This window comes from Monodelphis domestica, chromosome 4 (genome assembly GCF_027887165.1).
Source record: "Monodelphis domestica isolate mMonDom1 chromosome 4, mMonDom1.pri, whole genome shotgun sequence".
Classification (NCBI taxonomy): domain Eukaryota; kingdom Metazoa; phylum Chordata; class Mammalia; order Didelphimorphia; family Didelphidae; genus Monodelphis; species Monodelphis domestica.
Window position 1 is genome coordinate 178091162 of NC_077230.1, and position 14737 is coordinate 178105898.

Sequence of the window (14737 nt, forward strand, 5' to 3'; positions counted from 1 at the left end):
CTGGATTTGAACTCAGGTCTCCCTGACTCTAGGCCTTGCAATTTATCTGTTTATAGCTTTCAAAAGAAATAATGTCAGTGTGTGTTACCTATGAACCATAATGAACCTGAATTCTTTAGTTAGCTCCACCTGCAGAATGTAAAGCCTCAGTTCTGGCAGGTATAATCAGTTCAGTCACTCACAGAGCACTGTTCTTTCAACAACATAATATTAATGCTGATCCTAGAGGTTCTGTTCATTCTTAGGAAGACACAAGAGAAAGAACTGCACTTAAGAGTATCAAAGAGACCCCTTGGCACCAAATTGAAGATCAGAGCTAAAATTTTCAATGGTAATTACTTTCATAGGAGGATACTTGTGATAAGGTGCAGCTCCTGTCGCCAATTCGATGGCCGTTATTCCAAAACTCCACATATCAGCCTTGAAGTCATAACCTCTCACCTATTGTTGCAAGAAGGAAAATAGATTTTAATATCACATACATACTCATGTAACATATCCACTAATATTTAATTAATGACATGGCTCTGGAAAAAAAATTCACTGTATTCTATCAATAATTCTATAACCTTTTTACCTGTTCCATGACTTCAGGTGCCATCCAACAAGGGGTGCCAACAAATGTTTTCCTTACTTTATTTCGGGTAACATCACCTCCTGTTGCCAGGAAAGCACTTACACCAAAATCTGCCAGAAAAAGGGACAAATGGCAATCATTTTATTTGTGTAATACTTTCTTATCTCTAGGAAACTATAATACTTATCTTTGGCATTTTAATGATGATACACAGATAATTCACTACAAACATATTCACATCAGCCCAAATACCCTGCACAGGCTCTCAGGAGATAGCTTTTTGTGTGCAAAAAATATCAACCTTACACAAACTGTTTACAGGATTACCTATGAAAGATATTACAAGAAGTAATCCTTTGGCTGCTTTACTTCTATTTTGCCTTCTTGATACCAAACTGACTTAGTGTTTTATTTTTTAATTTCATTTTTAATCAAAAAATGAAAAACTTCTATTGTCCACGTGCTCCCTCTCTGACCTCAGATATCTCTAGGCACCTTAAGCAAAACTATGACAACATATCTATAAACACTATTACGTTTAAACCAAACAACATGCCCAGATGTGTCTAAATGTAAGAATTAATCAAGAGAAAAAAGTCAAAGGTATGCAATGACTTCTTTCAATGTTTGGCTTTAGGATAATTCTTCTTAAATATCTTCTTGTGAGTGCTAAATAATACTCTTTTTGACATCTGTAATCCATTTAAAATTCTTTCACAAGGAAACAAATTAAATATAGGTGGGACAGATGTATGAACATAAAAGGTCTGTATATGGCTTATGAAACACAAATGGGCAGTTTTATATAAAGAAGAGGAAAAGAAATGGAGTTGCCAAAACAAATATTAGTACAAGCCTATAAAAAGGACCATATTGAAGTAATATAGCAAGATTGAAAGACAGTAAATGCTTTTCAGAAAATGACAAAATGCTAAGCAATCTAACATCTTAACAAAATTGCTCTCATACTATGAGATTTAAAATAGTGAAGCCCATAAACTGTAGTGAGTTAAAATGGTTGAGGTTATAAATTGTGATAGATATAAGAGAGGGTGAGTAAATTTGACTGCAGAAAATATGTTTCACTACAGTGTCTTGGTTTTTAAATCAAATATAAGGTAGTCGCCAGGGAAATATTCCCAATTATTCAAATACCCAAGTCAACTGGGTTTTATAGAGAATTTTAATTAATAATATAATGAGGAATTAGAGAAAGAGTAGGAAAGGAATAATTATGAAGGGCCTCAAGCCAATATGGCCTAGACCTGAGTCTTAAGAGAGAGAATCAGTCAGTCTTTTAACACTCACCACAAGGTCTGCCTAAACAAGGATTCTAGTGACACCAGGCCAGCTCCATCTCAGCTGACTTCACCAGAGAGAGCTCCAGGGAGACCTCCTTAGAGATTGTCCTCCAAGAGCTTCCCTTCTCCAGAGCCTCTCTCAAGAGATTCTTCCCAAACAGTCCTCATCAGAGATCCTCCAAAAGGATCTTCCAAAAGGATATATCCTCAAGAGATTCTGCTTTTTCTTATATAGGGGTTTTTCTCCCATGTCACCTCCCCTAAGTCCCTACATCTACCAATCACTGTAGACGCTTTGCAAAGGACTGCCCATCTGAATTCCTGCTAAGAAGACCAATCTCCTCAGTAAGTCTGAATCAGAAAAAATGCTGCTGTGTTGACCAATCTCCTCATGAAGTCTGAACAAGAGAAAACACAGCTGAGTCAACTAATCTCATCAAGAGAAAACTTGCCGGACCCTTTTAGGTACCTAGCATCCCATTGTATCAATTCTAAAAACAGGCCTGGCTCAAAGAACTCCTTGCCTTATTATAAGCATGGGTCCAAGTACTTTCATTGTTTAGCAAGGAGTTTTCTCTCCTAAAGCAGTATTAAGTACGGGTAGAGTAGGGGTCCTCCCATAGCAAGGAGTTTTCTCCCCTAAAGCAGTCTTAAGTACGGTTGGAGTAGCGGTCCTCCCATTTCTGATCCTGGCGAGTTCTCACATCAAAATGGGGAATGTTTCTCAGTAGGGAATTTGTTCCAATTAAGAATTCCCCGATGGGGAAATTTTTAACATTCACAAATCTGAGAGATTTCAAGATTTACAATACATATTCTTCAACTAGTCATATGTCTTCAGTTGTCAGGATGACAGTAATTAACACAACACATTTTGAAACAAATCAAGGTCATAATGTAGTAATGATTTATTTTGGGATCCCTTATAGCTAAAATATTAGATTATCATTGCAATTTGTTATTTAATATTGCTTTCAAAATGTTTCCTTGTTTTGCTATAGTAATTTCAGATTTTCATTATTTTAATTAAATGTACTAATTCTCCTCAATGATACTGAAAATATGAGGAAAAGAATAAATTGACAAAGGGAGTCTTTGTTCCTTTATCCTCTCATACTAACTGTTCAAAAGTAATTTCATTTTTTAAAGTATTTGGATTCATTTGTATGAATCTACCTAGATAAAAACACCTCCCAATTGTTATTTTAAGCAACTGTGTTTTATTAAGAAGTTTGAAATTAAACTGCTAGAATCAATGGATCATTCTTGGCAATGGGGAACAATAGTTTTTAAGCAGTATGGTTAAATGGATTCAATTAGCCTTTATTATATGTCGACTCTATTAGGATGAAGGAAAAGATAATGTAAGAAAATCTCTTAAAATGTTAATTTAATTTTTATTCAAAGATATTTTATTTCTCCAATTACATGTGATTACAATTTTAAAACAAACATTTTCTGAAGTCATGAAATCCAAACTGTCTCCCTCCCCCACCTCTCAGAGATGGTAAGCAATTTGATCTGGACTATACATGTATTATCATGCAAAACATATTTCCATATTGGTCATTGATGTAAGAAAATACTAGCATAAAAACAAAACCCAAAATACAACCATAAATAAATCTAAAGTGAAAGATAGTATGCTTTGTCTGCATCTGACTTCAACAGTTCTTTTTCTGGAGGTAGATGATGGCATTCTGTGTCATAAGTCCTGCAGAATTGTCCTAGATCATTATATTGCTGAGAATAGCTAAGTCTTTCACAGTCGATCATTCCACAATATTGCTGTTACTGTGTATAATATTCTCCTGGTTCAAGTTGGTATTTAAAAGGAATTTCTAATTCTAAAATAAACTCCCCTTATGAACCTTATATTAATTAATTTAAAAACTAAAATAATTTATTATTTATGGATATAAAGTAATTATGCATGATCTACAAATGTATTTTATTAAGACTATTAGTAGAAGGAGATTTTTTAATCTTTTTAAAAAGTAAATTAATTAATGATAAACCCTCTGTTAGCATCATCCAAATATAAGCATCTAAGATAAAAATGTACACTTGGTAACTTTTACAGTTTTACAGTTATGGAATTTTTTGTTTGTTTTTGTTAAGGATTCTCTCACTTTCTTATTACAAACTGGCTATTTCTATTGGGAACTTACAAAACTACTGAGGAATACTTAAGGTTAGAATACATTATTATTCAAATCCTTTCCATGAATATATATTTCACAGTTCACATTATTGTGTTTATTCATAATATCATCTAAGAAAAGTCACCTTCAAATCATTAAAAAGAGTTAGAAAATTTTAGTCTTAAATAGGAAAAAAAATGATAAGCCTACATCAGAATTAGAAAACATTTATAAAGTCTGCAAAAATATACAACTATATGCAATATACAGAGAGGAAAACAGTCCCAAAGTATAGTGTACCTACATAAACAAAAGTGCATTATGATGACAAAAATAGTGCATTATGATGACACAGTTAGACTAACATTCCCTCGTATTTACTTTGATTGCACTTATATGTGTATAGGTTATTCCTAGTAAAATATATCCTCCTTGAGTGCTGGAGTTATCATTTCTGTCTTTTTAACACTAGGGTCTAGCACAGTGCCTGACATGAAGTAAGTAATCGATATTTATTGATATATTGATGGAAGGTAATTTCAGATTCAGGTACTACACAACAGAATGAAATGGAAACAATAGTAATCAAATAGGGCTAGAAGAATCTTGATGAAGCCATCTAGTTCATCTTCCCCCCAAGATGAGAGTTATATAAATTACAGATTATAGAAATCAAAAGGTCCAATCCATCCTGCCACCAGTTCTTATACATGCCAAAAAGCTATGGATAGTTTTTACAAACTCTTGATCTAAACATCAAGGTGGTATGACAACATGCTTGGGTTTTCAGTTCTACTTTTCCCAAATTAACATCATTCTATTACTAGGACCCACATTTTCCAAATACGTGTTCTGTTCCTATTTCCAGCAATTTGCTCACTTGGCACAGAACCAAATGTAACAACTCTCAGAAATGTCCCATCTTTAATAGTCATTGCATCTTGAAAAAGCTTGCCACAAGGCCTGCTGCCCTTCCAAGTGAAGTAAATCCCTCTACCAGTGCAGAATAGCACTTCACTGCAACATCTAGTATTGTGTCCCACCCTCTGAAGCCTTTTCTGGTCCTTAATGTTGGTGCCTTCCCTCTGAGATTATCCCCAGTTTGTCCCTCACACATCTGTTTACATGCTGTCTCCCCCATTTGACTGTGAGCTCCCAATGGGCAAGGACTGTTTTCCTCTTTCTTGCCTCTTGTGTAAATGCCTTTTAACTTGGCTTGTGAGAGATGAACTTGAGCCCAGGTGGGCCTGGCTTTGCAGCTAATTCTCTAGGCACTACGGCAATACCTTTCATAAAAATAATGTAATTTAAATTATTTTTAAAATGCACAACACAAAATTTCTCATTGATCAAACTGAACAAGCATTGTGGCAACAAGCACCGTGGAGGGTCCAATTCCATAAACATATAGATATATAAAAATGAAGTACCTGCTTTGAGCCAGGAACTGTGAAAGGCACTGGGGATACAGGACAAATTTAAAACAATCCTTACCTTACCTTAATGAGGTTATATTCTACTGCATATAAAATTGTACAAAACACAGTCCAAGCCACAGTTCCTGCCTCTAAGAGTTAATGATCCAGTTGAGAAAAACATGATAAATACTTATGAAAAATGAAACAATACTGTATATTACTGAATGTTGATTAGTTGATCACATACCACAAATATAATACAGACTCCAAAGGCTAAAGAAATTCTGTGAAAAAAAAAAGATGTGATCTAGGATTCTCAAGAAAGATTTCATGAAAAAACATAACTCTGGCCAAGCCCTGAAGCTTGTGAGTGAAGTTTCAGATGAGCAAAGCAGATTCATCATGGCAGAAGAGAGAAATCACCAGAATGCAGGACAGGGGAAACCCAGAGATGAGCTGGCTCTGACCCAAGCAGAGGACTCATGCTTGAGAAGAATCAGGCCCAGGACTGGCTAAGCATAGTTTCCAGACTTACTTCTCTTCCCTTTTTCCTTGACAAAGATTTCAAATTACTTAATCTTTAAAAGAGTTTACCAGTATCAATGATACAGAAAACATATCAATCATTACTTCCAACATCCTAGGATGGAGTTCATTTGGACTGCTAATACGAATTTATGTGCAGTTGGGGATACTTTTATTATAGTTTTAAGACAATAAACTAATAGTTGCCAGGCACTCTGCTAAATAAAGCACTAGGGCTAAAGATGCAAATTAAAAAACAAAACAAAAAAACAAAAACAAAAAAAAAACACCCAGCAACCCCTGCCATAAAAGAGCTTACAATCTAACGAGGGGAAGACAACACAAAAAAGGAAGGGAAAAGTAAAGGGGGAGTGATAATAACTTCCAAAGAAGTACAGAAGCAGTGGGACTGGTGGGAAATGGAAAAGACTATGCTGGGCCCCATCAAACCCATGGCTCTGCCCTCCAATCAGGGACGCAGGGGCTACTCATAAGACATGAGTATGGAAGTTAATTCAATCTGGCAAGATAATATTTCACAAAAATGAGTTTTCATGGGAAGGAAAGCATGATGGAGAAATCCAAACCAATCCAAAAGCAGTGTCACTAATGGGAAATGGGATTCTCTTGTTCAAAAGAAACATTACTTCTGTTCTTGTCCACAGAGAGAGAAAAAGGAATAAAGAGTCAGAGCTGAAAAGAGACATCTAAGCTTGATAATAAGAAAGTTTCTTATCAATTAGTGGGATCCAAGAATGGAATGGGTGCTTAAAAAAGGAGTGAGTTCCAATGGAGGCTCCAAGAAAAAGAAAGGCTAGATGAAAGCCTTGTGAAGTAGGATGTAGAGAGGATTCTTGATCAAAAGCAACTTGCATTACATTGTCTCTAACATCTCTTCAAGGCCTGAGACTTTGTGACTCAAGAGAAAGCAGCCTATGGAAGACCTTGATAAGACATCTAGAATTGTTCCAGTAATCAGTACAGAGTTCGGGATATGGTCATGTTTTAGGAATATCAATGTGACATTAAATTAAATATTAAAGTGATGTTAAACATGAACTGGGGGAAATAGTAAAATTTAAGGCAGTAAAAACAGACAAGAAGGTATAATCCAGACTAGGGTGATAATTATGAAAATACAGAGAAATGAACAAATGAGGATATTTTCCAAAGGTACTATACACAGAATTTAATATGAGTGATAAAGGAAAATAGGCACCAAAGGAATTAAATAACTGGCCAAATTTCCTCAAGTTAAGTAATAATAAAAAAAAGTCACAATCCCAGCATTTCTAGTTAGCTGCTTGGCCTCATGAGTTCCACTGCTTATCATTAAGAGTCAAAGAATTTTCCTTTGAGGAAAAGGAAATGAGTAAGGACAAATCAGGGCAGTGAGGTTAATGGTCCAGAGTTGCCAAGCTCTCTGCTGTGTAAAGATCAAATAATGATTACTCAACACAGAAAAAAACTAATTTGATGTTCTCTTTTTAATCCTAAATGACATGTGCATATCCCCCAAAACAATGCCTAAGTAGTTTGATATGATTCCAAGTCTTTACTCATGAGAGAGACTTTCAAGATTTGTTACTGGTCAAAACAGAAATGTACTGCCAAAAAACACAGGACATTTTCAGAGATGCCTGCATTGGCTCTTCCAGAATCTCATGTTCTCCTCTAAAGTCTGCACCTAATACCACCTGGCTGTCATCAACAAATATCAGTACATTCTCACAGAGGGAAGAGTTGGGAAGGGCACCTTGCTTTGTTCTTGCCTTTCAGAGAAAGTTAATATGGAAAAAATAGAATTTCAATCAAAGGGAAAAAAATAAAAAAGGTAAATAGCAAACCTATAGTAACATAACATGAATCTCTCTCTGGGTGCATATATGTGGCATGCATGTGTGTATGTGTGCACATGTTCATGTGTGGTTATTGGTGTCTGTTCATTTGTTTCTTTTGGTGTTAGTAAGCAGAGAGGCAGAAGGAAGAAAAATCAAAGTTTGTAATGTATCAACAAAAAGCAGTTCTTAACGTTTTTGTGTAGTGGATGCCTTTTGGCAGTCTAGTGAGGCTAATGGATTCCTTCCCAGATAAATGTTTTTAAAGGGATAAAATATAGCAGATCAGAGAGGTGATTAAATATGCTGAAAGAGAGTTATCAAATTATTTTTTAAGTCAAAGACCCCGGGTTAAGAACCACTGGTATAAAACAAAACCCATATTGTGATTTAATTTTCTAGTTGCCAAAAATGCTAGGGCAGTGGTTTTACAACCATCTCACAAAAGTTCAAACAACAAATAAAAGCTCCATTTTAATATTAATAATGCTTTTATAGGAAATAGAAAAAGGATTTACACATCTGAATATATCATGACCATGACTCTGCTATCACTATTACTTTTTTCCTTTACTATTTTTTTAAACCCTTACCTTCCATCGTGGAATCAATACTGTAAGGCAGAAGAGTGGAAAGGGCTAGGCAATGGGGATTAAGTGACTTGCCCAGGGTCACACAGCTGGGAAGTATCTGAGGCCAGATTTGAACCTAGGACCTCCCATCTCTAGGCCTGGCTCTCAATCCACTGAGCTACCCAGCTGCTCCCCTCTCCTTTACTTTTTGAGGTTGTCAGTTTCCATTATCAAAGTTCCTATAAATATTTTTTATTGCTTCTATTCCAGATCTTACCTGTATTACTTCATTGGAAATAATGTCTGGAAGATCACTAAATGAGTTCATGATCCCAACTAATAAATGCTCCAAGGATATAAAGTTTTTTGGATGAAGAAACCAATGCTATATATAGGTATACCTATCAGAAATGGCTAAAATGATAAAAAGGCAAATGACAAATTCGCCTTGAAGGGGATAAGGAAAAATGGGGACACTAAAACATTGTTGAAATTGTAAACTGATCCAACCATTTTGTATAGAAATCTGAAATCAGGCCCCGAAAGTTATAAACTTGTGCATACCCTTTGACCTTGCAATACCATTATTAAGTCTATTGTCCAAGGTGATCAGGAAAAAAGGAAAAAATCTATGTTCTAAAATATTTATAGTAATTATCTTTGTGGTAGCAAAGAACTAGAAATTGAAAAGATGCTTATCAATCGGGAAGTGGCTAAATAAGTTGTGGTATATGATGTGATGGAATATTACTGCAAGGTAAGAAATGATGAGCAGTTTAATTTTTAAAAGCATAGAAAGACTTACATGAAAATATAAAGAATGAAATGAACAAAACCAAGAGCATATACAGCAAAAGTAATATTGTTGAAGAATAGATATCCACTTCCAGAGAAAGAACTTCTAAAAAAAGAAACATATATCACATAATTTTATATATTTGCATATTATTATATTTCCAGGATATATATTTTTAAAATCAAATGATACCTTCTCTACTACATGGTGGAGGGAGAATGAAAGATACTTGGGAACTTTAATGTAACAAAGTAATAACATTTTTTTTAAATTTCAATTAGGTGCTCATGCTTTACCTACTTTAATTGCCATGTTTCCATTCAGAGTATTTACCCAAATAAATAGCAAAGACTTTTCCTTCATCATTAACATTTCTTCAGGGAGGTCCTCAGCCTACAAGTTTTTCAGGTGGATGAGCTTCCATAGAGTTCCTTAACAAATCAATATGCTCCACCTCACTCCCGCTCTCCCCTTTTCAGCTATAATTGTAGCATTCACCATTCTAAGCCCTACTTCATCTGGTCTTGTAATGTTAGGATATTGCCAGCCAATGTTAGCGTGTATTTCCAAGTCCTGTTCTTCTTCATCTCTGTGTAAGGCATGAATTTCTTATTTTCATCATAAGCTTTGGTGTTTTAATGTGTCTAACTTCCTCAATTTTACTCCTTTCCTCATCTTATAAAGAGATTATAAAAAAACACACACACATTCATATCTGTGAACTTGCATGAATTTCTGACAGGAAATTCCAGATCTTTTTTACAATCCCCTTCCATATTTAATGTTATTACTATATCACATTTTATCTATTATGAAAACATAAGTAGACTGAATATGATACAATCACTAGGATGAACTGTTCTGGTTTTATTAAACTATTTATATGATTGAAGGGTGATTTCTGATCATCCTCATCCACTTTTCCTCACTCCCTGTTCTTAGATAAATCTGTACCATATAAAATAAAAAATTCACATTATTCTACCTTCTATCCAAATTAATATGTTCTTGCTTGGCCCAGTAATACCCCATCTAGGTCTGAATCCCAGAGAAATCAAAGATAGGGAACAAAGACCTACATGTGCAAAGACATTTATAGCAACTCTTTTTTTATGATGGCAAAGAACTGGGAAAAGAGGGAATGTTCAACAATTGGGGTGGCTGAAATGACAAGCAGGACGCTTTCAGAAAAACCTAGAAAGATTTATAAGAAATGATGCAAAGGGAGGAGAGCAGAACCAGAACACTGTACAAAGTAACAACAAAAATGGACGATAATCAACTGTGAATGAATTTACTATTACCAGCAATGCAAGGAATCAGGACAACTTCAAAGAACCCATGATGAAAAAGGGTACTGCTTTAGAAGGAACTGATAGAATCTGAATACAGACTGAAATGTGCCATTCTTTATTTCCTTCATGAATTTTCCTCTAGCATAAACGATATGAGACTCTTTTCATAACATGATGAACACAGAAAAATATACTGCATGATGGCACATATACAGCCCATAACATTTTACCGGCCATTTTGAGGAGGGGTAGGAGGAAGAGAGACAACATGGATTGCAACATGTCAGAAAACAATTATTAAAATTATATCTAATGTAAAAAAAATTAAAGAAAGAAAGGAGTTCATGTTTAGCTTTTTCTGTTACCTGGTTCATCGAGAACCACCAAACAAACAAGTAATCACATTATCTACCTCCCTAAAAACCTCTAATCAGGATGGTCTTCCCGAAGCCTTTAACCATAGAAAATTATAAATTAGAAATGACTAAGATCCCATGCCACCTCAAACATCAACTTCCTTGTTTCCTTTATTCTTAGATATTATCTCAAAATTCTATACTCTACTTCTACACTATTTGTGCCTCCACCTACCATAATCACACTCTATTCTGTATAAATGTATATAAAAATCTTGTCTCCCCTGATAGACTGTAAGACCTGTGAGGGTGGGAAGTGTTTGTTTTTTTCTCTTTAGCTTGAGATATAGTAATTAGTAAGCATTTGTTATTTGAAAACTCTTCTCTTTACAATCCTGCACAAAGGACAATGCTTTTAATCTTCATGTTCCAAGTTTTCTACATTCATAAAGCGTTCCATCTCTATAAAATGAACCATGAAAATGTTAACTAGGAATTGGTCTAGGCAGTGGTTATATTAGGGTTTTCTCAACTACATAGAATTGTTGTTGTTCATTCGTTTCACTCATGTTTGACTCTTTGTGAACCATTTTGGGGTTTTCTTGGCAGAGATCCTGGAATGATTTGTCATGTCCTTCGCCAGCTCATTTTAAAGATGAAACAATGAAGGCAAACAGGGTGAAGTGACATACCCAGGTGCACACAGCCAGTCACTATCCCCTGGGCAATCTAGCTATCACTCTCCATTTTTAAATACTTCAAAATATTTATCCATTACTTTCTCTGCTGAGAGACAGTGCTGCACAGCTTCTGGAATGCAGGAAGTCAAAAAGACCTAGTTTCAAATTCTGATTTTGATATTCCCTAATATCTATGTGACCCTAAAAAATCGCTTCGTCTCTCTTGGTCTCTAAAAGTACAAATGATAACCAAGTGGCCACCTGGATTAGTAGGTGAAGCTTCCAGACTGACAAAATCATAGAGTCCCTGACAAACTGAACAGGTTTCACCACCACCAAATTGGAGGTTCTTCTTGCCACGAGGCTGCTTTTAGGGTGCCACCCTTCCAAAGAAGATCATCTCATTCCTACTGGGAATGTCCTGGGTGCAAAGCAGCCTACAGTGATGAGAGGATTCATGTAGAACATGCTGCAAACCCCAAAGCACTAGATAAATAATATGGCATCAAAGACCACAACCCAGAACAACTAAGTGATTCCTAGAAGATCATCATTCTGTATTACTGGCAAAAAAGAGATAAAGGAAGACTCTCAGGTTGACCATCTGAAATGGATTCATTTTGTTGACATCTTCAGCAGATGCCAAACTTAAAACAACATTTGGATTGTTAAAAAGAATTACTTTTTGAAACAAATCAGTTAGCCAGCTAGCTAGCATTTCTCTTTAACTAAATTTGAGACAACATGACAAATACTTTACAATTATCTCATTAACTGCCCCCCAACAACCTTGGAGATAGATGCAATGATCATTTCCACTTTGCAGAAGATGAAACAGGTTAAGTGACCTGCCAGGGTCACACAGCTAGTTGGTGTCTGTGGCCACATAGGATCTAGGGTCTCCCTGACTCCAGGCCTGGGGCTCTAGCCACTGTTGCCACCTACCTGCGCTTAGAAAACTTTGGATAATAACATTTAAATAACACTTGAGAGATTGCTTTACAAATGTTAGCTCATTTCATCTTTACAACTCTGTGAGGTTGCTATTACTGTCACTTTTTCAGATGAAGAAATTGACTCTAAAAAGATTAAGTGACTTGCCCAGGGTCCCACAGAGAAACAAGTACTTGAGTAGGGGCTGGCTGACTCCAAAGTCCAGCATTCAACCCAATGAACCCTATACTATCTTGTGGTCCAAAACAGCATTCCTTTATGTTTTTAGAAAGTGTTTACATGGGGCAGCTGGTGGTTCAGTGGATTGAGAGACAGGCCTAGAGGTGGAAGATCCTGGGTTCAAATTTGATCTCAGAAACTTCCTAGCTATGTGACCCTGGGCAAGTCACTTAATCCCCCTCCATTGCCTAGCCCTCACTACTCTTCTGCCTTGGAATAAATATGTAGTATTGATTCCAAGACAGAAGGGAAGGGTTTTTTTCATTAACTTTTTTAAAATTAATTTATTTAGTCAATTTAGAACATTATTCCTTGGTTACAAGAACCATATTATTTCCCTCCCTCCCCTAACCCCACCATAATGGAAAGCTTTTTAAAAAATGTATACATAAGCTATCCTAATTAAGAATCTTTACAAGGAAAATAAACAATTTTATTTAGTGTGTTCTTTTTCCATTACACTTAGAAATGTGAAGAGGGGATTGCAAACAGGATGCACAGGTTTCTGGGACTTCCTTAAGAAATCTATTAGGCCAACTCTTGTTACAAGGAAATCACTTTAAAAGACTGATATATATTAATTTAAGGTCGCCCAGGAATCAGCTATGTAATTCCTAAATGAAAAACTCAAGACAGCAGTCAATCTTTTATGGAGTTTAATTACAATAGGAGGAAGAAAGGAATTCGAGATAGAGAGAGAGAAAAAGGGAGAGAAGGGAATAGGGCTTAAATACCCCTTCTGTTAGGCTGGGTCAAAGGCCCAAGCCCTTAGATAGCTGGGGCAAAGAAAGGAGATCAGTCCCTATTACTCACGTGACCAAAATGGAGAAACAGTCTCAGAGGCCCCCACCTTCAGCTTCCTTCAGAGCAAGCTTCCCAGAGCACACCGCAACCACTCCGGCCAACTCCTCAACCACCCCCCTCGAGTCTTCAGACCCCCCTATCCTTAAGGAAACCATCCAAGTTCCCTCCCCTCAGTTCTCACATCTACCAATCACTGTGCATCATTTTCCCTGTGCCAATGGAGGCTCTAGCTTAACCCAGGACCGCCCAGAGGTCTGTGGCTTTGCACATGTCTGTTGAAGGTCATATTTTCAAATAATTAAATCTTTGATCCTTTGCTACAGCCCTTTCTAAATCCTGTTAACCTGAGTAGGGTAGAGATTGGAATAATTAAATTTTGATCTAGGCTGCAGCCCTTACTCAATCCTGTTAGGACTGAATAGGGTGGAGATTGATTCCAAGTATCTCCATTGTATCAATTCTAAAATCAATCATGACTCAAAGAAATTCCTGTTCTATGCTTAAGCATAGGTCAAAGTCCTTTCCATTGTTCAGCAAAAGGTTTCTGTCCTAAAGTAATCTTAAGAAGGAAAGAGAAGGAACCTCCCATGCCAATGGGGTTCACATTCCAATAGTCAAGACCCACTATCAATAGGAAATTTTTCAAGTATGAAATTTCCAAATGGTGAAATTTCCAACATTTATAAGTCTAAGAAATTTTGAGGTTTATACTCTTTAGTTGTAAAGTTGCAGTGTCCAATATGTCATATGCTATTGAATGTCAATATCTGTTAAACTGGTCCTTCTGCACCCTCCCAATAATCCATAAATTCTAAAGAGTGATCATACCCAAAAAGGTTCCCCCACTCCAGAGGTTTCTTCAAAGGCTTCCCTGAGAAGCCTTTCTCTGTAAAGATAGGAAAGCTACAAATTGAAGGCTTATGTAGTTTGGTAAAGATTGGGGGAAGAAAAGCTACATACTGGCAAAGGAAAAAAAAATCCCTCCCAAAAATTGGGAAAAATAGGAACATTTTGGAAAATAAAATTTATTTTAGTATAATATAAGAAATAGTTACAATGTGCTCATATGTTGCTATTCACCTTCCCTCTCAAAACTAAAGAACAGAGGACCTTTGATTAATCAAAAGTTTTAAGAAGGTTCATTCTCGTTCAGTTTTTACTTTATTCAGTTCAATGAATTTAATATACTGACTGTGTATAAGGTAGAGCACTTTGGAATCACATTTCAACATCAACCAATAGTAAGCAAACATTTGGG

General features: G+C 36.0%; 1 protein-coding gene across 4 annotated transcripts in view; it reads right to left on the minus strand.

Annotated features, from left to right (window-relative positions):
* STK39 (serine/threonine kinase 39) overlaps positions 1–14737 on the minus strand; it is a 364512-nt gene that overhangs the window by 207030 nt on the left and 142745 nt on the right. For all 4 annotated transcript variants that reach the window (XM_001367443.4, XM_007494315.3, XM_007494318.3 and 1 more), the window contains 2 exons: positions 578–687; positions 340–441 (listed from right to left, as the gene is read on the minus strand). In XM_001367443.4, the coding sequence (XP_001367480.2) occupies positions 340–441; positions 578–687 (212 nt within the window). The remainder of the gene's footprint in view (positions 1–339; positions 442–577; positions 688–14737) is intronic.